We start from the raw sequence: 22,749 nt of genomic DNA on the forward strand, positions 1-22,749 counted from the left end.
ACCAGAGGACACGGGTTTAAGGTAATTGGCAAAAGAGCCAGAGGTGAGGGAAAAAAAATTTACACAGCGAGTTGTTACTATCTGGAATGCACTGCCTGAAAGGGTGGTGGGAGCAGATTCAATAATAAAAGGGAATTGGATAAATATGTGAAGGGAAAAAATTTACAGGGCCATGGGGAAAGAGCGGAGTGGGACTAGTTGGATAGCTCTTTTGACGAGCAGGCACGATGGGCCGAATGGCCTCTTTCTGTGCTGTATGATTCATATTGCAACAATGTTGAGAATAGTTTTGTTGCCCTAATGAAATATTAAAATATATTTTTCAAAACATCAAGACTTGTGAAACTTTTATTTTCTACCACGCTTCATGTAAATGCTATAATTTTTAAAATAAAATGTTCTGTGCCTGTACTTACTTATGCTTTCCTCTGCCTCCAGCAATCCCACCTCCATTATCAAACTCTGGATCACCTCAGATAAAACTTGTTTCTATTTGGCCTGAAACCTAGCTTTGAAACTCTGTATTTCCAGTTATTTCAGTCATATTTATGTTATTGAAGTCTGGCTCAGTTACATGTTGGAGGGACATGTCAAACTTTATAAGTTTTTTAAGCAACTTGAATGCCTGAAAATTGCTGAATGAGAAAACTCAGTGATGCTTGTGGGAAGCTGGGTACACCACAATTTGTTATCTTGGCAGTGTTGAAAGAGTTAATCACACAATGAATTCCAAAAATTAAACCCTTTGTTTCTTGCAGGATTCTTGGAACATTATTGTTGCATCTCAAGCTTTATAGCAATCCTTTTATTAGTCTGTTGCACACAGCGTAACTTGCTTGTTTAACACTGCTGAACTGCAGTCTTGAAAATAAACAACAAACATTGTCCAAATTCGTTATGAAAGAACATAGTGAATGAGATGGTGATTCTAATTGTACTTTTGTTTTCTAGGTTTCATTTGCCTCTAGAATTCCTGTTGCATTCCCCACTGGTGATGCAAACTCTCTCAGCAAGAATATAGTTGTGTATGCCTGCACAAAAAATGTAGACCTGGCTATTCAACAAGGGAAACAGAAGCCACCTGGCCTGACCCACTCTACGTCTGGCATGTTAATCTCTGCTGGACAGAATAAATCATCTGGTAGTCTAAAACTGAGCATATTCACACCTAATGTGCTCATGATCTCAAAACATGCAGATGGATCCTTGAATCAGTGGGCTGTCAGCTTTGCAGAGGAGTCGGCATTTTCAACTGTACTTAGCGTCTCTCATAAGTCTCGTTACTGTGGTCATCGCTTTCATCTCAATGATTTAGCTTGTCATTCAGTTTTGCCATTACTGCTGACTACTTCATATCATAATGCACTACGGACACCAGATGATGAGAGTCTGTACAATGAAGACAGGAGCTTTGACTCCTTACAACACAGTGATTCAGTATCAAGACACCAGAAGGAAAATAGTACAGCAGCTACATTCCAGGATTCTAATTCTATATATAGTGAACTAATTCTTTGGCGAGTTGACCCAGTTGGGCCATTGTCGTACTCTGGAGGGGTGTCAGAGTTGGCCAGAATCAATTCTCTCCACATTTCAGCCTTTTCAAATGTGGCTTGGCTGCCAACTCTAATCCCAAGTTACTGCCTAGGTAAGTACTGCATGTACATTTTGAGTTCTTGAAGAGCGTGGCTTCACATTCTAAATGTAGCTTCTCAACTCAATGTACAGGAAAATAGTAAGAATACATTTACTGCAGTTTTTGATATTTAACTCCATGCATAGTTAACTTTGCTAGTCACATAACTTTATTTGAACTCTACGCAATTTTATTTACTTTTTTTTTTATCATCAGTGCATGTAACTGTCAGAGAGCCTTCATTATTCAGTTAACAAACATATGTGAATCATAACAATAGTACTTCGTACTCTGCATGTGTCGTATTTATCTAATTCTCTAACAAAATGTGGTGAAACTTACAGAATCAGAATTTCAGTATACGACTAAATAATGAATGAAGTTCTATATTTCTAACTTCACGATTCTTTGGGTGCTATGTTAAAGAAGAATGCTATTTTAAACAGTTCTGGTTTGCCAGAAATTATATTACTTTGCATGCAATTTTGGTTGATTCAGGTTTACCTTATTTTCATTATCTGTCAACACTTTGCTGTTACCTCTAACCCACCCATTTCCTGCTATTGAACCCACCTGTGTCCCAGTGCTCTGGAGAAACTTGGTAGGTGGTAGTCACCAGTTATGTACATCAACCATGTGCTCCACTCAGTAATATTATGGGTGCCCAATACAATGTGATAATTGAACTTAATTTTTTTTTAGGTGCATACTGCAACTCTCCTAGTGCTTGCTTTGTGGCAAGCGATGGACATTATTTACGATTATACCAAGCTGTTATTGACGCTAAAAAGCTTTTAAGTGAGCTTTCTAATCCAGAAATCGCTGTAAGTAAAAGTTTAATTATGCTTAATACTATGAGCAATGCAAATTTTGATTTGTGCTCTAGATATCTTATTTTAAGTGCACATACCCTCTGCAGAAATGGGCTGCCTTTTTTTTTGTTTTTATTATCACTACACTGTTTGTGTCAGTAGTGGCTGTTGATGGTACCAATCTACGTATTGTATCTTCGATGTACAATGGCACCCAACCTGTTCTCAGAAACTTGCTCAGCATTCCTATAAGGAATTTTTTGTTAAAATGTGCTATTCAGTATGGTAAAGATTGTTAACGATTCATCAGTAATTACTTTGGGGGAGGTTGAGCGGGGAAGTTCTTCCCTCTCTCAAGATAGTTATAGATCAAGAAACTAATCCAGGGTTTTTTGGTAATTGGCGGAATATCCTGTGTCTGCCTAGCCATGAAAGTTGTGTACGTTATGGAGTTATTTCAATCTGGAGATTGAGGTAAAGGAAAATATACCTGAACATTAATTCACCTGTTATAACATTTTATCACAGAGATTTGTTGGAGAGGTTTTCAATATTGTAAGTCAGCAGTCAACAGCAAGACCAGGCTGCATTATAGAACTAGATGCAATCACTGAGCTTGTAAGTACTTTGCAAACATTTTTCCTCTCCTACTTCTATAATTCCCTATGCAATGATTTTCATGTTAACGTATTAATGTTGTACTTTGATAACTGAATGCAAAGGATGAACTTGCATTTATATAGCACCTTTCATGATCTCAGGACATCCCAAAATGCTTTACAGCCAATGAAGTACTTTTGAAGTGTAGTCACTGTTATAATGTAGGAAACGCGGCAGCCAATTTGCACACAGCAAGCTCCCACAAACAGTGAAACAGCAATGAGGTAATGACCAGATAATTTGTTTTAGGTATCGGTTGGGGGATAAATATTGGCCAGGACACTGGGGAAAACTCCCATGCTCTTTGAAATATTGCCATGGGATCTTTTATGTCCACCTGAGAGGGCAGACGGCCTCATCTTAACGTATCATCCACTTGTGGCAGTGCCATACTCCCTCATTGCTGCACTGGGAGTGTCAGCCTAGATTATGTGCTCAAATTGAGTGGGACTTAAACCCACAACCTTCTGATTCAGGTGAGAGTGCTACCAACTGAGCCACAGCTGACACCTTTTGATTTACCAATCTACCCTGTTCTAAACTTAAGTTGATGAGCTCTAATGTGGATATGGCAATTTAGGCAGCTATCGTTTTTTATTGGGTTTTTTTTCCCCCCACTGCAGCCCAGGTGCTTCCTCAAAAAAAAAAAAGGGGGTATTTTGTAATTTGCTGCAATTATACTATGGGGACAGTTTGACATTGCAGTCTCCTTTGAGAACAGTATGAGTGGACAGCATCTATATCCCACTATATTGCCCTTTGTTCAAGGATCCACAGAGCTCTACTGACCAGCTACCATTAAAATGTTTGTCGGCTGTTTTTTAACATTAAATACTTTGAAAGCAGTCCATCATAATCACGTAGGAGCTTTCCTAACTTTAATTTTAAAGTTTAATAAAATAGCCATTTAGTCTGGCTGTGAGTCTACCTGCTCATGGTTGTCTTGTATTGCTTCTGACAATTGATTCCTGCACAGATTAGTTGCCTTAAAATTGCAGTTAAACAGCAGATTCTGCATCCATGCATCATGAAAACCGCATCAAATTTTAAAAAAAAGTCTGCTATGCAGCTGTCTTTATGGGTTGTTTTGCACCTTCCATCTTCAGAATCAAGAATAGTTTTGTCAGATGTGAACAATTTTACAACACCAAGTTACAGTCCAGCAATTTTATTTTAAATTCACAAGCTTTCGGAGGCTATCTCCTTCCTCAGGTGAACGATGTGGAAATGAAATCCTCGAAAAATACCTGAGGAAGGAGATAGCCTCTGAAAGCTTGTGAATTTAAAATAAAATTGCTGGACTATAACTTGGTGTTGTAAAATTGTTTGCAATTGTCAACCCCAGTCCATCACCGGCATCTCCACATCACAGTTTTGTCAGATGCATGGGGAAAAGGTTGTTTGCACAGTCAGAAGGAAGTGAAGTCAAAACAGAAGGGAGGGATGTTAAATTTTATTGTTCAATTCAGTCAGTAACTTGTTCATCAAACTAACACATTGGGCTTTGATTTTTAAGTGTCAAAGCAAACAAATATAAATTTAAATTTATTTACAATGTTACTACAAGCTTCCTGGTGTCAGCCTTGGCTCAGTGGTAGCACTCGTCTCTGAATCAGAAGGTTGTCGGTTCAAGTTCCACTCCAGAGACTTGAGCACATATTCTAGACTGACACTTCAGTGAAGTACTGAGGGAGTGTTGCACTATCGGATGAGACGTTAAACCAACAGCCTATCTACCCTCTCCGATGACCGTAAAAGATCCCATGGCACTATTCAAAGAAGAGCAGGGAGTTCGCCCTGTGTCCTGGCTAATAATTATCCCTCAACTCACATCACTAAAATAGATTATGTGGTCATTATCAGATGGCTGTTTACGGGACCTTGCTGTGCGCATATTGCCTGCCGCATTTCACTACAACGGTGACTACGCTTCAAAAGTACTTCATTGGTTGTAAAGCGCTTTGGGACATCCTGAGGTCATGAAAGATACTATATAAATGCAATTCCTTTCTTCCCTTGTCCCCTTTCTCCCTTCCCTTCCTTGAGCTATGTGAAGAATTTATAGTTATATTTTGTAATTTACTTATTTGAACACTCTCTTTATTTTAGTATGGGAAAGAGACACAGTTGCTTCACGTCTTTAAAGAGGATTTTATATTAGTTAGTCAAACCAAGAAAATGCAGCAAAATGAAAGAAAGACTTCGAATGAAACCAGTCCACAACAGGAAACAGGTATAAAGTCTTATTTAGTGCAGATCTACTTTTCCAAAATTATTACATAGCAGATTTACATTGGGTGCTTTTGTTACCAAAATAATTACTTTCAATGATATATATGAATAATACTTCTTTGTTTGCTTTGTGTTCTTCAATCATTGTATCCTGTGAGCATATAATTTAACAGGATTGCCGATTACACTTTGTTCATTAATTATGGACTAATTTTGCCTTTGTTCAGTTACTCCTTTCTTTCACATCTAAACTGATGTGCTCCAATGTGGTGTTTCTGGCACTGGCTTTTGATAGCAACCCTTTCACCTATGTAATACTGTTAAATAATTTGTTATATTTTAATGTTTTTAATTTTTATTTTTTGTTGGTTACTTAATTGATATTTTCATTTTTCCATTATTTTTACAAATCAAATTTTTATACTTATTTTCTCTTGCAATGAACATTCATTAGTTTTTGTTGAACGTCATTGAAAAAGATTTTGTCATTTCTAACTCTAACTCCATAATTTTGTTGAGTGTGTAGTACTCAAATGACAAAACAACTAATTTATAATTTTAAAAATCTCATGTTTGTCCACATAAGTGCTGTGACTAAACCGTGTAATTCACTCAGACGTGCTTTGAGATATTTTTGCGAAGTGATAAGGCGCTATATGAATGTAGGGCCTTTTACCAGCTAGATGTAGATCTTTTTTGCAAAGTTAAATTGCAGACTCTAGAATACATTTTGATTTTCAGCTTCCCAGGGAGAGGAGGTGATTCAAATAGTGGTCACTTGTGGCAATCGTGTCATATTTTAAACCTTAATTTGGCATTTACAGTACTGGAAGTTTCTTTAACAGTGGAGCTGTTTTGAAAATGTCAGTTTTGCTGAATAATAGTCCAAGTAATTTGGCTTTGAGACTAACAAAAATATTTCACAAATTTTCAGTATTCAAGAAGCTCCAGTTGAAAAAGTAAATGGTCGATATTATTTTAAAACATCATAGCTATAATTAGAAGATTCAGGAAACTTTGTAAAGTAAAATGGGGGGAAAAAAATCAATGGAACAATAATTGTTGAAAAATGTCTAATTTAATGGTTCCTGGTGGTAAATTATGTACTAAATCAAATCCATATTATATACCTATAAAGTTATATTACTTACTAGTTTATTACTCATGGTTTTGCACCTGGAGAGTCAAGACTAAGTGTAGTCTTCAGGTGAAATGGAATATTGAGGGTGAAGGATAATTGGACCAAGATGTGCAGATGTAATTCTGTCCCCATTTTAAAGTCCTTATTTTTATATTTTCATTACTAATTCTATGTCCACATTTAAATGGAAAAATGTTCGCAGGAGATGCGTTCAGACATAAGATTGGCGCAACAAACATATAAACAATGTGCAGCATTGTAGCAGCTTCACTGAAAATAAAGTACAGTTAGGGTATACATTGTTCAACTGTTTCATGCATCAAAGCAGATATTTGGTGGCTTATCTGTTAACGGCTACATAATAGTACAGTCTGCTCTTAATTCCAAGTCACTTAATTCAAATTATCCATTAATCTGAACTTTTTTCGAGCACAAATGCCTCCCATGCTGCTTTATTTCCTTTGCATAAGATATCGAAAACTGCAGTGTATTTGGTTATTTGTTTGAGAAAGACATTGATAATTGAAATGTTTCTTTCACATTCCAGTATCCAGTAATGCACTATTATCTAGGCAATGTTCAGAATCTATGAAGCACTGTTTTACTAATTTTCATTAATTTACAGAAGAACCACAGGATGGGTTTTCGGAAAAATTCTTTTTGGTGGTAATTGAACATAAGCAGAACAACCACTCGGTGCTGCATATGTGGCATCTACACCTGAAATCAGATCAGATCTCTGTGGGTAGGTGCCATTTATAAGAGAGATTGCATTTAATATAGAAATTGAATGTAATTGTCAAACGTGCAGTTTGACAAATCCAAACAGAGCTGCATTTTGCATAGGAAATCATTGGAACAACGTAACTAACTGCTTGTTGGTCCATTCCCTCCCATAGTAGCAATTTTTGTTGAAAAATGAACATTTTTGAAAAACTTTGGATGAGTTAAAGGATTGGGTCAGTGCTTTAAAAGTTTTACAAATCTAACAAATCCTCAGTGGAGCCTGGGATAGTATGAAGTCTAGCCAGTCCAAAATTGATGTCTAAAGACTCCAAGTGCACTAACACCAATGATACAGGGTTGATGTTGGTAATTTTGGGTCTGCATTATTTTTAAAGTCTTTCCAATAGTTTTAAATTAATTATTACAGGTCTTTACGTATAAGATCTGAAAACCTGGATTTGTAAAGAATAAGTAAAACTTAAAGCAGAGATAGTCTATAGACAAATAATTATGCCTAATAGAACTTGCCTTTTGAGTTATCTTCTGCTTTGCAGGTCAAATAAACAAGAAAATTATATTCCTAGATTAACTTGTTACTTAACCATTTGATTTGTTTATAAAGGTATATACTGCTACTGCTGGGTTGGTTGTGTCTTACATTTGTTTGCAATCATAAATTCTTAAAATAACAGTTGCAGTAAAACAGCCAAAACACATTCTTACATCTAGGGTTAAAACCTCGTTTAATGGTCTAGATTCTGCTGTTTTCCAGAAAATGGTGGAAACACTCAGATCAGCATCTGTGGAGAGAGTAGGGCAAGTCGACGTTTTGGGGTGAGCGGACCCTTTATCAAGACTGCAATATATCACTGATGAACAGTGTTTAAAAAGGAACAGAAGAAGGAAAAGAGAGATAAAACGTGCACACTAATGCATGCACGTACATACACGCTCGTGCACATGTACAAGCAAAAAAAAAAAATAGTGTGATCCTTAAAATGTTTAAGTGAAGAATAGTAGATGTGGCAAAAGTGACATTAGCATGAGACAATAGGAGATATGAGAGAAATTAAAGAAATAAAAAGACATGTACAAGACTCGGTGTATGAATAGCTTAGAGGTGAGGGATCGGCAAATGGAGAGGGAAGTGTGAAGAACTGACAATGGGAGCAAGCACCAAGAGCCTGGTTGAAGAAAAAAGCAGGTTGATAGCAAAGTTACTGACCACCTTGCCAGCACTGTGGTCTAACAGGATCCCCACCCCAAGTATCAATCTGCTCCTCCCCCTCTACTCCCTCCCCCATCCCTTGCTGTTTTTCATCTGGACTATCAAAAAATGACTGCTGGGTGAGCGGCATATTATGTTGCTGCAGGACACAATTTCTGCCGCTGGATGGTGCTGTATATGGTGGACCAGAATGCTGTGTTCAATGTTGAGGCTCTGAGCCATGACCGTAAAAAGTGGATTGGCAAAAGACCATTTAACCCATCAATCCCACTTCTTCCATGGACCATATTCTGTCTGATCTATCATGGACTCTACCCCACTTATTAAATCTTGTGATGGACAATTATGCATAATTATTTGACCTTCAATGTAATTTAAATTAGCTACGCATTACCTTTATTCATCCCTGGCTGGTTGCTTCCTACTGCTGGCTTTTCCATAGGAACTAGTGTGTTTCATGTTGTGGTAGTGGGTTCAACGTAACTAGCAAATTTTTTAACAATGCAGTAAATTGTGCACAGCATTGTGCTGTATGTATAATGGATGCCAGTGGGGTAAATGTTAACCCTGCAGAATGGGTGGGTTGGGGGTGGGGGGGGGGTTGCAGGTGAGCCATGAAAATTGTCGGTTTTTGGAGCGGGACTAGATCCTGGCACCAACACAGCGATTTCCGGGTTTGACCCAGATGCGTTTGGGTGAGCGCACGCTTCTGAAACCCGGAAGTCCCGCCAGCACTTAGCCAGTGGGACAATATTTAAAGGGCCAATTTAGTTACTTAAAGTACTTACGGATGTTAAATTTTTGTCAGGGCCTGAGTGAACTCATTTGAGAGCCGTGCTTGAAGCTCAGTGAAGGCTTCCATTCTCTCCATCGCAGACATTCCCGCACTTACATGTGCCACCAGTCCACTAATGCTGGAGGTGGACTCCTCCATCCTCTCCACTATTATGGAGTGTGCGCGTAGCATATCTTCCAGTACGTCGCGAAGGTGGAGCTGCACCTCTATCATTCTCCTTCTCAACAATGGCCCCAAGGTTCACCATCTGCGTCCAGCTGAGCAGAGTTTGGAGACGAGTGTGCCCACCGATGCGGACTCCCCACAGCTGCCCCTGCAACCAGTGTCTGCTCCTGCTCACTTGCGAGTAGTGAATCACCAGGTGACAACCCAACTAACACTCTTAATAGTGTGAGTATCTATGCTGGTGCATGGCTCACTATGATGTGACGGTATGCCCTCAGAGACATGGAGCTCCTCTGAGGAATCGCCCACGTCCAGGTCGTCTGCTGCTTCAGCCTCCTTGAAGGCCCTGAAAGAAAATATACAACAATATTAAGAATGATCGCATAAAGTGATGTTGCAATGAGCATCCTGAGATGTGCAACAGGTCAATCATCGATGACATCAATTCATGTGTGTGAGGGATGTTAAAGTTCGGTCACCAGATGTTTGTGGGGTGCCAGTCTCCACATCTCCAACAGCCAGACATTCCTGCATCCAGCTGAGCTGCACTATTTGTATTGGCCCCCCTTCCTGTCCGACTCCTTTCCCTTGCATTTTGTGCACTTTTCTACAAGTGGAAAAAGTACAGACTTGTGAGTGAGGCTTACGGGGTCACCCGATTGATGCATTGCTTTGGGTTAGACTGACAACGAAACAGATGCATCAGAGGGTGAGTATCAGACAGTTTCACCCAGTTGCATCTAGTTCAGGGTGAGTGGGTGCACAAATGATGTGATGGAGTAGGCTTTGCAGGGCAGAGTGTGAGGGGGCGATAATGTGCACCACAGAATGCAGGTGAATCAGTACTCACTTTTCCTGACCTGGTGAGGTCATTGAAGCGCTTCCTGCACTGCATCCAAGCCCTTGAGACAATGCTCCTGCTGGTCAACTCCTCTGCTACCTCGAGACAGGCCTTCTTGGTCGCAGAGGCAGGGCGCTTCCTCCTACCTGCCGGGCACAATGTTTACCTCTTGCTCCTCACACACAGCAACTCCAGTGAAGAGTCACTGAACTGGGGTGTTGGCCTTGTCATCTGCTGCTCCATGTTTGTGGATTTCTCCATTCTCCCTCAAAACGCATGGTTGGAATGTCTCTTTAAATAATCCAGGTCCCAGCACATCATTCGAGTGCGCAGTATACCCGCTGCGCAGCTTGGAGACGCGAAATCTGAAAGTCACATTAAGGGCCTTCAGTTGAGTCGCGATCGCACGACAAAATGCACAAAATTTTTTTCCTAGTTTCCCACCCGCGTATTGACCCCCTGCTGAGATCCCACTGGTATGTTAAAATTTACCCCAATGTGTCAGTTGAACTTTACTAATAGATGAAAATTTTATTTTTTCTTAGATAACACTGCTGAAACCTCTTTGTCACCTCCAGAGGAACAGAATAGCTCCTCTTCTGAAAAATTGCATTCGCCTTTCTTCAAAAAATACCAGGCTTGTAAAGCAAATTTACAGAGTGCCAGTAGACTAGCACTCACCTCAAAAAGAGTTTATAGCCAAGAATTAGCTCTGCCAGAAGGTGTTGAAATTATTAGAGCTACTCCCTCTGCAGGTTAGTGTGCGCTTAATGATTAAAATGTAGTCACCATGAGTGACTTTAAACTCAATGTTTTGAAATATCACTGCTATAAATAATTGCACAGTTCGAAATAAAGACTATGCTTTAACAGTCAGTGCCTGTTTTGCAAACTAAATGTAACTAGAAATAGATTTTGTTTTAAGCTTTATTTGCCTTGCGTCATTATGGTTAAGTTTGTTCCTCTACTGTATACATGTATAGAAGTAAGAAAAACCACAAATGCTAGAAATCTGAAATAAAAATAGAAAAAGCTGAAGATCTATAGCAGGTTAATTAATGTCTGAAAAAGAAAGCTCGATTAGCATTTCAGGTTGTTCTTTTCCTGAGACACTTTCCGGGCAACGAAAGAAACTACAAAATGAGTTAAAGAAAGAAAGAACTCGCATTTAAATAACGCTGTTCATGAGTTCGGGGCATCCCAAAGCGCTTTATAGCCAATTAAGCTCTTTTGACGTGTAGTCACTGTTGTAATGTAAGGACTTAGACAAAATATGTAAATCAATAGACCAATGATAGATAAAATTTAATTCAGATATTTGTAAAATACTGTACATAGTAAGAAAAAATGGTCAACACAAATGGTACTCCACAAGTGGCTACGGTTGAAGTTGAAAGGATCTAGAGGTATTAATAAACTACAAAGCAAAAAGAATGCTAAAATGTGCAGTCCGAACAGTGAACTAAAAGTTGGCAAAAGTTATGCTAAAACTGTACTTGGGCAGACCTGTTCTAAATTGGATAGCCAGGTGGTGAAGGATAGAATACTAGAGCCTGGTCTTCAGTTACTTCCAAGCCTTTATTCACAGATCAACATCACACACTCCACACCCTAGATAAACTCTCATATAAATGGATACAAGAGAGTCCCCAATTGATGTGCACCACCTGAATATAAATCAGATAATTAACAGACCACCCATGAAGTACTGTTTGGTAATGGTTTCCAAGACACAAGAGAAATAGTCAGTCCAGCCTATGCTGTTTTGAGCCAGCTAAATACCAGATTTTCAAGAAAACTTTCTTTTCTGCATGTAATCACTACTTCATGCTATTTGTGGGGGCATGATAACTGAGCCCAATCTTGATCGAGAAGTCGCGCTCATGTACTTTCCAATAGTGCCACTGAACAGAAACAGGAATCCTAGCTGATCTGACTTTTATTGACTCCCCTCCCCTCCCCACCCTCCTTTGTCAGGGACACCAAGGCCAATGGTAGGGATCCCATTACTGTTCAACTATTTCATCATAGGTCAGGCATTAAATCTGGGACCTTGCTGGTTTATATAGCTCAGTACTACACCTGGTGCACTTACTCAGTGTACTGTTTTTTTTTAAAAACTCTCTTCCTCCCATCCCTGTTGCCACATGAATTTGCTTACAAAAGGTAATTGTAACTGAAATTATATCAATATCTTACTGACTTTCATCAAGAGGGGGTATTCTGATCTGATTTAAAATGTTCAAAGTTGGTTAGACTGTAGTAGTTTTGTGTTAGTATTATGTCAACTGAACAAAAACAAATGAATGCTCTCTTGTTTTGTTCATTATTGTTTCCTTGAATCTTTCATTCCACTTATTACAGGACACCTGAGTTCATCATCAGTTCATCCAGCATGCCTTGCTCCATATCTTCTGGCAACTTCCTGCTCAGATGGAAAAGTTCGATTCTGGCGTTGTAGAGTGTCATCTCATCTGGTATCTTCTGCAGCTGGGGATGGTGTGGAGAGTAATCTAATCTATTCTTGGGAAGAATGGCCTCTACTGATTGAGGAAGGACTTCAGAGCAGCAGTGCTGTTAGTGTACCAGGAAGGCCGGTGGATGTAAGCTGTTCATACACAAGCCGACTAGCTGTGGCTTACAAACGGGCAATACCAGTTAATGGACATTCCAGTAAGCACTTCACCATGCATGTGGGTATATTTGAATGTGAATCAACAGGAGGCTCACAGTGGATTCATGAACAGACAATCCACTTGGATGACTTTAGTCACACTGGTGCGATGTTGGACCCAAGAATCAGCATAGATAGTAATTTAGTGGTTTATAATAAACAAGAGTTGCATCTGACCAATGATCATCAAATGGCTTTTGATGCAAAACCTCTGGTTCACTTAGATTGGGTCTCCAAGGAGGACGGATCTCATATCTTAACTATGGGTATTGGATCTAAACTTGTAATGTATGGACAGGTTTCTGGCATAATACAAAATCAAACAAAGAAAGAAGCACCAGCGGTTTTTGCTTTGTCTTTGTGGGATAACGCCAAAGAAGTATCTCAATCTAGATGGGTGCTTCTCAGAAGTGTGGATCTGGTTTCTTCAGTGGATGGATCATTATCACTGCCAGTTTCCCTGTCTTGGGTGCGTGATGGTATTCTAGTGGTGGGGATGGATTGTGAGATGCATGTTTATTCACAATGGCAACCGCTTGACAAATTGGACCCAGTGATCACTGAAGCTGAAAGTGGTAGCACTCCTTCAATAGGTAGTCTAGCAAAATGTGGTAGTACAAGTGGTTCCAACCCTTACTTGTTTAGAAAAACCCTGACAAGGTCAATGACTGGACTTGCTCAGAAATTTGGTGGCAAAAAGATTCCATTTCATTGGAATATTGAGATGGAAGACTCTGGCCTTTTTGAAGCATCTCATGATTTATCTCCCACTCTGCCTCAGTACCATCCTTTGCAGCTTTTGGAGCTAATGGATTTGGGCAAAATCAGACGGGCCAAAGCCATCCTGTCCCATTTAGTCAAGTGTATTGCAGGAGAAGTAATCACTGTTTGTGATACTGAAACTATCCACGAACGGCGACTCAGATCTCTGACTATTAGTGCAAGTGGCAGCACAGCAAGAGATCCCTTAACTTCAAATAAAAGTGAACATCCTGACTATACAGAAATAGACTCTATCCCACCTCTTCCTCTATGTGCACTTTTAGCTGCTGATGAAGATATTTCTCATACCACTTTTGAAAAACCGAACAAACGAGCTAACTTTAGCAAGAAAAATGAAATGCATTCAACAGGAAGCAACTATGATGAACTCTTCACAATGTCTGGGGTTGGTTCCGATGACCTTGGTAGCTTCACTGTTGATGAAGACAATAAGCTGAAAGTTATTGATCTTTCCCAATACAGCCTTACCTACTTTGGTCCTGAGCATGCTCGAGTACTATCTAGCCATTTGCTTCATTCCAGTCTGCCTGGCCTTACCAGTATGGAGCAAATGTTTTTGATGGCATTAGCAGATACCATGGCAACAATCAGCACTGACATAGGAGAAAGCAGAGAGCGAACACAAGGTAATGTGTTTTGTTTAAGTGAAAGCTTTATTTTTAATTGAAAACAAAATGTAAAGCCTTGTCATAGTATCATAGTATGGTACAGCACAGGAGAAGGCCATTCAGCCCATCATACCTGTGCCGGCTCTTTGAAAGAGCTACCCAATCAGCCCCACTCCCCTTGCTCTTTCCCCATAACCCTGTAAATTTTTTCCCTTCAAGTATTTATCCAATTCCCTTTTGAAAGTTACTATTGAATCTGCTTCCACCACCCTTTCAGGCAGTGCATTCCAGATGCTGCGTTTAAAAAAAAAAGTTTCCTCATGTTGCCTCTGGTTCTTTTGCCAATCATCTTAAATCTGTGCCCTTTGGTTACCGACCCTTCTGCCATTGGAAACAGTTTCTTCTTATTTACTCTATCAAAACCATTCATGATTTTGAACGCCTCTATCAAATCTCCCCTTAATCCTCTCTGTTCTGAGAACAGCCCCAGCTTCTCCAATCTCTCCACATAATTGAAGTCCCTCATCCCTAGTACCATTCTAGTAAATCTCTTCTGCACCCTCTCAAGGCCTTGACATCCTTTCTAAAATGTGCCCAAAATTGAACACAATACTCTAGCTGAGGCCTAACCAGTGTTTTATAAAGGTTCAGCATAACTTCCTTGCTTTTGTACACTATGCATCTAGGGAAATGTTTATTGCATATGTCAATACATCAATTTTGTGAATTTTTGATGGATATGTAAATTTGTTTTATTGTGATGTGCATTATATGCCTGAGGCAGGCTTTGTGGTAAATATACTGTAATTTTGTAGTCGAGACTAAAAGACACGTTTTTTCTGTTATTATAACATGCAGAAATTTTGAGTACCTATGTATTCGCAACAGATATCAATATTGGTCAAATTATAGATGCAAGATTTTCAGTCAAGATCTGTATGCCTGAGGTATCCATTTGCCCCAAAAATATAAACATGCTGAAGCTAAAAGGAGCAACCTGCATCTGTCACATGGGCCATCATGTTGGCCAAGTGACATTAACATACTCCTCTTTCCAGTCAGTGAAAGTAAGATAATGCATTTTTTGAGAAACCAAGATGAAATAAAAATAATTAATTTAAATATCTATTAAAAACCTTGTGTAGGGTATGCACTTCCTGTCTACAAACCTGGATGGACTGTTGTCATGATTTTCGTTCATATTTTTGTCAACATTTACCATTGGGAAATGTTGAAATATTAATTTATATTTGATTTTGCTATGTTAACTGGCATAGGAATAATGTAGTTGCAGGCTCTGGTCACTAAATGGTTCTATGGACTGAGCTTCCGAAGTTTCTGCCCCATTTCTGCCACAATCTTGTTTATTTTAAAAAAAAGCCCTCGTATTCATAACTGACCATGGGCAACGTCACAGGCAGTTTACTAGTCTATCAAAAGTTTTCAGCATTTCTGAAATTACTTGGGGGAAAAAAGGTCAATTATAGCTGGAAACTAAAGTTGCATATGACTCTTGTCTGAGGATCTCCATCGCACATAAGCATGGATTGTGCTTGTAAATCCTAGATTTTCTTTTGCTTTTTCTAATAAAAGTGAACTATCGGTACTATGGATTTTCTGCTAAAGCCTGTAGTGCAGGGCATCATCAAGGTTAAAAGGGATAAGAGATGACAAAGAAAATCAGAAAATAATGATTAGGTGATGCTAAGCTTGGGTTTTAAAGCCTGAAGATTGTTCAAGGGGGAAAGTAATGGGAGAGATGATTTCTAGTGTTTTGAGGTATGGGGAAAGAATGAGTTAGAAAAGTGAATGTTTTCAGCACAGTGGGAATATAGGAAGGATGAAAAGCTTATAGGAAGGCATATTTGTAGTTTAAGAGGAACAAGGGAGGGAAAGTTTGAGAAGCACTGACCATAGTATCAATAAAAATAAAGTCAAAGTTTGAGACAGAGAGATTGGAAACTAAGGTAAGAGAGGATGGTCCACCAGATCACTAACTTTTTCTTGTATCCTATCTAGGAGTGTAAGATATATTAGTAGACCCTTCCCAGTTATTCAAATCTTAGATGGACTTGAGTTTTGTGGAGTTGAGGGAAAAAGTAGCACTTGCATGAAAGAGGAAACCAAGCTTCTTGCAGATGGTTCTAACAATGAATGCGAGGAGATAGAGGCCAAGGATGTCAATAGATGAAGAAGGACTAAAGTTGGTCACTGTCTGTTAGTCTGAGCGACATGGAAAAAATGTCTTTGAATAACGTTAAAAAAAATGGATATTCTTTGCTCCATTGCATTGAGGGCTTCTTGTACAGAGTGTTTTGACTATTGCGATAAATATTGGGACGTGAAAGAGCACAATAGAAATGCCAGGATTTACTGACATGAGATTGAGATCCTGAGGTGAAGTCATATGAGTCCTTAGTTTTCAACAGGTATACCGTTTTGGATACTGTTGAGGGAGATGGCTCACCAGGGGAAGGTGGCAGTGGCCAGGTTCATGGCACCGTGGCTGGCTCTGCTGCACAGGAGGGCAGGAAAAAGAGTGGCAGAGCTATAGTGATAGGGGACTCGATTGTAAGGGGAATAGACAGGCGTTTCTGCGGACGCAACCGAGACTCCAGGATGTTGCCTCCCTGGTGCAAGGGTCAAGGATGTCTCGGAGCGGCTGCAGGACATTCTGGAGGGGGAGGGTGAACAGCCAGTTGTCGTGGTGCATATAGGCACCAACGATATAGGTAAAAAACAGGATGAGGTCCTACAAGCTGAATTTAGGGAGTTAGGAGTTAAACTAAAGAGTAGGACCTCAAAGGTAGTAATCTCAGGATTGCTACCAGTGCCACGGGCTAGTCAGAGTAGGAACGACAGAATAGCTAGGATGAATACGTGGCTTGAGAGATGGTGCAAGAGGGAGGGATTCAAATTCCTGGGCCATTGGAACCGGTTCTGGGGGAGGTGGGACCAGTACAAATTGGGCGGCCTGCATCTGGGCAGGACTGGAACCAATGTCCTAGGGGGAGTGTTTGCTAGTGCTGTTGGGGAGGGTTTAAACTAATGTGGCAGGGGGATGGGAACCGATGCAGGAAGTCAGTGGGAAATAAAGTGGTGACGGAAACAAAAGGCAGTAAGGGAGAGTGTACAAAACATGACCAGACAGATGGTCTGAGAAAGCAGGGCAAAGACCAAGGGAAGTCTAGATTAAACTGCATTTATTTAAATGCAAGAAGTCTGATGGGCAAGGCAGATGAACTCAGGGCATGGATGGGTACATGGGACTGGGTTTTTTTTTTTATTCGTTCACGGGATGTGGGCGTCGCTGGCAAGGCCGGCATTTATTGCCCATCCCTAATTGCCCTTGAGAAGGTGGTGGTGGTGAGCTGCCTTCTTGCGAATTTTTTTTACAACTGAGTGGCTTGCTAGGCCATTTCAGAGGGCAATTAAGAATCAACCACATTGCTGTGGGTCTGGAGTCACATATAGGCCAGACCGGGTAAGGGCGGCAGGCTTCCTTCCCTAAAGGACATTAGTGAACCAGATGGGTTTTTACGACAATCCGGTAGTTTCATGGCCATCATTACTGATACTAGTATTTTAATTCCAGATTTTTTTTTATTTAATTAATTGAATTTAAATTCGCCAGCTGCCGTGGCGGGATTTGAACTCATGACTCTGGATTTTAGTCCAGGCCTCTGGATTACTAGCCCAGTAACATAACCACTATGCTACCGTATTACTGAAACATGGCTAAGGGAGGGGCAGGACTGGCAGCTCAATGTTCCAGGGTACAGATGCTATAGGAAAGATAAGAGCAGGAGGTAAGAGAGGAGGGGGAGTTGCGTTCTTGATTAGGGAGAACATCACGGCAGTAGTGAGGGGATATATCCGAGGGTTCGCCCACTGAGTCTATATGGGTAGAACTGAAAAATAAGAAGGGAGAGATCACTTTGTGCTACATTGTACTACAGACCCCCAAATAGTCAACGGGAAATTGAGGAGCAAATATGTAAGGAGATTACAGACAGCTGCAAGAAAAATAGGGTGGTAATAGTAGGGGACTTTAACTTTCCCAACATTGACTGGGACAGCCATAGCATTAGGGGCTTGGATGGAGAGAAATTTGTTGTGTATTCAGGAGGAATTTCTCATTCAGTATGTGGATGGCCCGACTGGAGAGGGGGCAAAACTTGACCTCCTCTTGGGAAATAAGGAAGGGCAGGTGACAAGTGTTAGTGAGGGATCACTTTGGGACCAATGATCATAATTCCATTAGTTTTAAGATAGCTATGGAGAAGGATAGGTCTGGCCCAAAAGTTAAAATTCTAAATTGGGGAAAGGCCAATTTTGATGGTATTAGACAGGAACTTTCAGAAGTTGATTGGGAGAGTCTGTTGGCAGGCAAAGGGACGTCTGGTAAGTGGGAGGCTTTCAAAAGTGTGTTAACCAGGGTTCAGGGTAAGCACATTCCTTATAAAGTGAAGGGCAAGGCTGGTAGAAGTAAGGAACCTTGGATGACTCGGGAGATTGAGGCACTAGTCAAAAAGAAGAAGGAAGCATATGACCTGCATAGGCAGCTGGGATCAAGTGGATCCCTTGAAGAGTATAGAGATTGCCGGAGTAGAGTTAAGAGAGAAATCAGGAGGGCAAAAAGGGGACATGAGATTGCTTTGGCAGATAAGGCAAAGGAGAATCCAAAGAGCTTCTACAAATACATAAAGGGCAAAAGAGTAACTAGGGAGAGAGTAGGGCCTCTTAAGAATCAACAAGGTCATCTATGTGCGGAACCACAAGAGATGGGTGAGATCCTGAATGAATATTTCACATCGGTATTTACGGTTGAGAAAGGCATGGATGTTAGGGAACTTGGGGAAATAAATAGTGATGTCTTGAGGAGTGTACATATTACAGAGGGGGAGGTGCTGGAAGTCTTAACGCGCATCAAGGTAGATAAATCTCCGGGACCTGATGAAATGTATCCCAGGACGTTATGGGAGGTTAGGGAGGAAATTGCAGGTCCCCTAGCAGAGATATTTGAATCATCCACCGCTACAGGTGAGGTGCCTGAAGATTGGAGGGTAGCAAATGTTGTGCCTTTGTTTAAGAAGGGCAGCAGGGAAAAGCATGGTTTTGTGAGAGGAAAATCATGTCTCACGAATTTGATTGAGTTTTTTGAAGGGGTAACCAAGAAGATTGATGAGGGCTGTGCAGTAGACGTGGTCTACATGGACTTCAGCAAAGCCTTTGACAAGGTACCGCATGGTAGGTTGGTACATAAGGTTAAATCTCATGGGATCCAAGATGAGGTAGCCAATTGGATACAAAATTGGCTTGATGACAGAAGACAGAGGGTGGTTGTAGAGGGTTGTTTTTCAAACTGGATGCCTGTGTCCAGCGGTGTGCCTCAGGATTCGGTGCTGGGTCCGCTGTTATTTGTTATTTATATTAATGATTTGGATGAGAATTTAGGAGGCATGGTTTGTAAGTTTGCAGATGGCACCAAGATTGGTGGCATTGTGGACAGTGAAGAAGGTTATCTAGGATTGCAACGGGATCTTGATAAATTGGGCCAGTGGGCCGATGAATGGCAGATGGAGTTTAATTTAGATAAATGTGAGGTGATGCATTTTGGTAGATCGAATCGGGCCAGGACCTACTCCGTTAATGGTAGGGCGTTGGGGAGAGTTATAGAACAAAGAGATCTAGGAGTACAGGTTCATAGCTCCTTGAAAGTGGAGTCACAGGTGGATAGGGTGGTGAGGAAGGCATTCGGCATGCTTGGTTTCATTGGTCAGAACATTGAATGCAGGAGTTGGGATGTCTTGTTGTAGTTGTACAAGACATTAGTAAGGCCACACTTGGAATACTGCGTACAGTTCTGGTCACCCTATTATAGAAAGGATATTATTAAACTAGAAAGAGTGCAGAAAAGATTTACTAGGATGCTACCGGGACTTGATGGTTTGACTTATAGGGAGAGGTTGAATAGACTGAGACTTTTTTCCCTGGAGAGTAGGAGGTTTAGTGGTAATCTTATAGAAGTCTATAAAATAATGAGGGGCATAGATAAGGTAGATAGTCAAAATCTTTTCCCAAAGTTAGGGGCGTCTATAACGAGGGGGCATAGATTTAAGGTGAGAGGGGAGAGATACAAAAGGGTCCAGAGGGGCAATTTTTTCACTCAAAGGGTGGTGAGTGTCTGGAACGAGCTGCCAGAGGCAGTAGTAGAGGCGGGTACAATTTTGTCTTTTAAAAAGCATTTGGACAGTTTCATGGGTAAGATGGGTTTCGAGGGATATGGGCCAAGTGCAGGCAATTGGGACTAGCTTAGTGGTATAAACTGGGCGACATGGACATGTTGGGCCGAAGGGCCTGTTTCCATGTTGTAACTTCTATGATATGATTCTATGAATCTATGAATTATAACTGAAAACTATGTGGTAAGATATTTAAAATGTGATGAAAACCTTTGGGTATATTGCAGTATCTTTTGCTGTGGACTAAAATATTTAGATTGAGTAACATTATGCAATATGTTTTTAAATCACTACACTCTATTCTGGATTAAGTGAAGGTCAAAACTTCAGTTAAAAGAAAGTAATAAGTAAATTTTTTTACTTCCTATTGTCCCTGCTTTTATCTCTGAACTAAGAAGAAAAATGTAGATCAGATTTTGCAATGTAGCTGAAACACAACGAAGTAAATGTTACAATTTAGCACTCCGTGCTCTTCTATGCATTTAGGTGCGGTGATCGGCACGCCCTATATGCAATCCACGTGATTTTCTACCCATTAATTTTAATAGATGGGAAATCGTGCTGGCCATGAACGTATTGTGCTGATCTTTATATGCATATTCCCGATATGTGTTCCTATCATGTGAAGCTGTGTACCAAATCATAAAATTTACTCCAACATGTCGTGAATAGTGCTTCAGCAGTGAGCTTCTGATATTACCCAGTTTGGAGCCTCAGTGCTACTACATTCAAAATAATTAGCCTGAAAGTTAGAACATGGAATGCTTTGCTGTTGAAGCATCTTTTAAAAGGAATTTTTTTTTAAAAAGAAAATTGGACAAACATTTGAAACAGAGGAAGATGCAGAGCTAGGGGAGATAGTGGGGCAGCAAGATTAGTTTTGGATTGCACCTAGTTTCTAGAAACAGTACAAACGCAATAGACAGAATAGCTCTATGGACCATACAAGGTAGTCTCCTCTGTCATTTCATTCGCACCCCCAAGTGTTCTGGAAATTGTATACACTTAGTTGATCAATACACAAATAAAATATTTTTCTAGGTGGAGAGACCCTTGATGAATGTGGATTGAGATTTCTTTTAGCTATGCGGCTACATACATTCCTATTGACGTCGCTACCTCCAGTCTACCGAGCACAACTTCTTCGTCAAGGTAAATCAATCAAAATGATAGATTAAATCCTGTATTCAAATTAGAGAAATAATCAAAACTATCCTTTCTGTATAGCTTTAACATATACAAAATATTTGTTGTCTTTAGCTTTTCATCTGGTACATTGTATGGACCTTTTAATAATTTAGTTTCTGTAAAGTGCTTTTGTCTGTTCTGCATTTATACACACGTGCCTATGATGAGTTGACCATCCTATACAGTCCTAATGTGAAATAAATTTCAGGAAAAATACCTTGTTTTGAAAATGGCTAAATTGGAATATATGGACTCTCCATGGTCGTAAATTAATGTAGGGTATGACTTATGGACATATGTGTTTTTGTTACAGGTTTGTCTACTTGTCATTTTGCCTGGGCCTTTCATTCAGAGGCAGAGGAGGAGCTGCTAAACATGATCCCTGCAATACAGAGAGGGGATCCCCACTGGTCAGAGCTCAGAGCCATGGGAGTGGGCTGGTGGGTGCGCAGCACAATCATTCTTCGTAGATGTGTAGAGAAGGTACCATGCATTCTTTTATCTTAGAATTTTTCTACATAAAAAAACTAAATTGCAGTCACTTTTGCTGTATCTTTTTGCAGCTATGTTTGTGTGTTGGCAAACAACATCCATTATTAGTATAGGAAACTTTAAGATACTTCAAAGTAGCCTCTTCATGTAGATCATCCACATTCCACAAGGTGAAGTTCAGGTTACCAACAGGGACAGTTACGTGAGTGATGCATCTTTGAGATTTTTTGCCTTTATTTATTGCATCACTCGTTCATTAGGTGTCAGGAGTTCCCCTCCTGTGTTGTACAGATGTATACTCCCTGAACATCACAGTTTTATTTCCCTGTTTCAAGCACCAAATGCACATTTCAGTTATGAAGGAACAGTGCTTTCTCAGTATCTCTTAGATACTTTTTCTCTTGCGGCAGAGGGAACAATGTCCCCATAGTTAAACATGATGTGGAGATGCCGGTGATGGACTGGGGTTGACAAATGTAAGGAATCTTACAACACCAGGTTATAGTCCAACTGTTTTATTTG

At 40.1% G+C, this 22,749-nt stretch overlaps 1 protein-coding gene across 6 annotated transcripts in view; it reads left to right on the forward strand.

Moving 5' to 3' along the window:
• Window positions 1–22,749, forward strand: part of LOC137320967 (dmX-like protein 1) — a 209,858-nt gene that overhangs the window by 99,534 nt on the left and 87,575 nt on the right. For all 6 annotated transcript variants that reach the window (XM_067983005.1, XM_067983007.1, XM_067983008.1 and 3 more), the window contains exons 12-20: window positions 952–1,648; window positions 2,339–2,460; window positions 2,977–3,066; window positions 5,218–5,341; window positions 7,107–7,226; window positions 10,783–10,992; window positions 12,602–14,320; window positions 21,589–21,699; window positions 22,049–22,218. In XM_067983005.1, the coding sequence (XP_067839106.1) occupies window positions 952–1,648; window positions 2,339–2,460; window positions 2,977–3,066; window positions 5,218–5,341; window positions 7,107–7,226; window positions 10,783–10,992; window positions 12,602–14,320; window positions 21,589–21,699; window positions 22,049–22,218 (3,363 nt within the window). The remainder of the gene's footprint in view (window positions 1–951; window positions 1,649–2,338; window positions 2,461–2,976; window positions 3,067–5,217; window positions 5,342–7,106; window positions 7,227–10,782; window positions 10,993–12,601; window positions 14,321–21,588; window positions 21,700–22,048; window positions 22,219–22,749) is intronic.

This window comes from Heptranchias perlo, chromosome 4 (genome assembly GCF_035084215.1).
Source record: "Heptranchias perlo isolate sHepPer1 chromosome 4, sHepPer1.hap1, whole genome shotgun sequence".
In the NCBI taxonomy this organism is placed as follows: Eukaryota; Metazoa; Chordata; class Chondrichthyes; order Hexanchiformes; family Hexanchidae; genus Heptranchias; species Heptranchias perlo.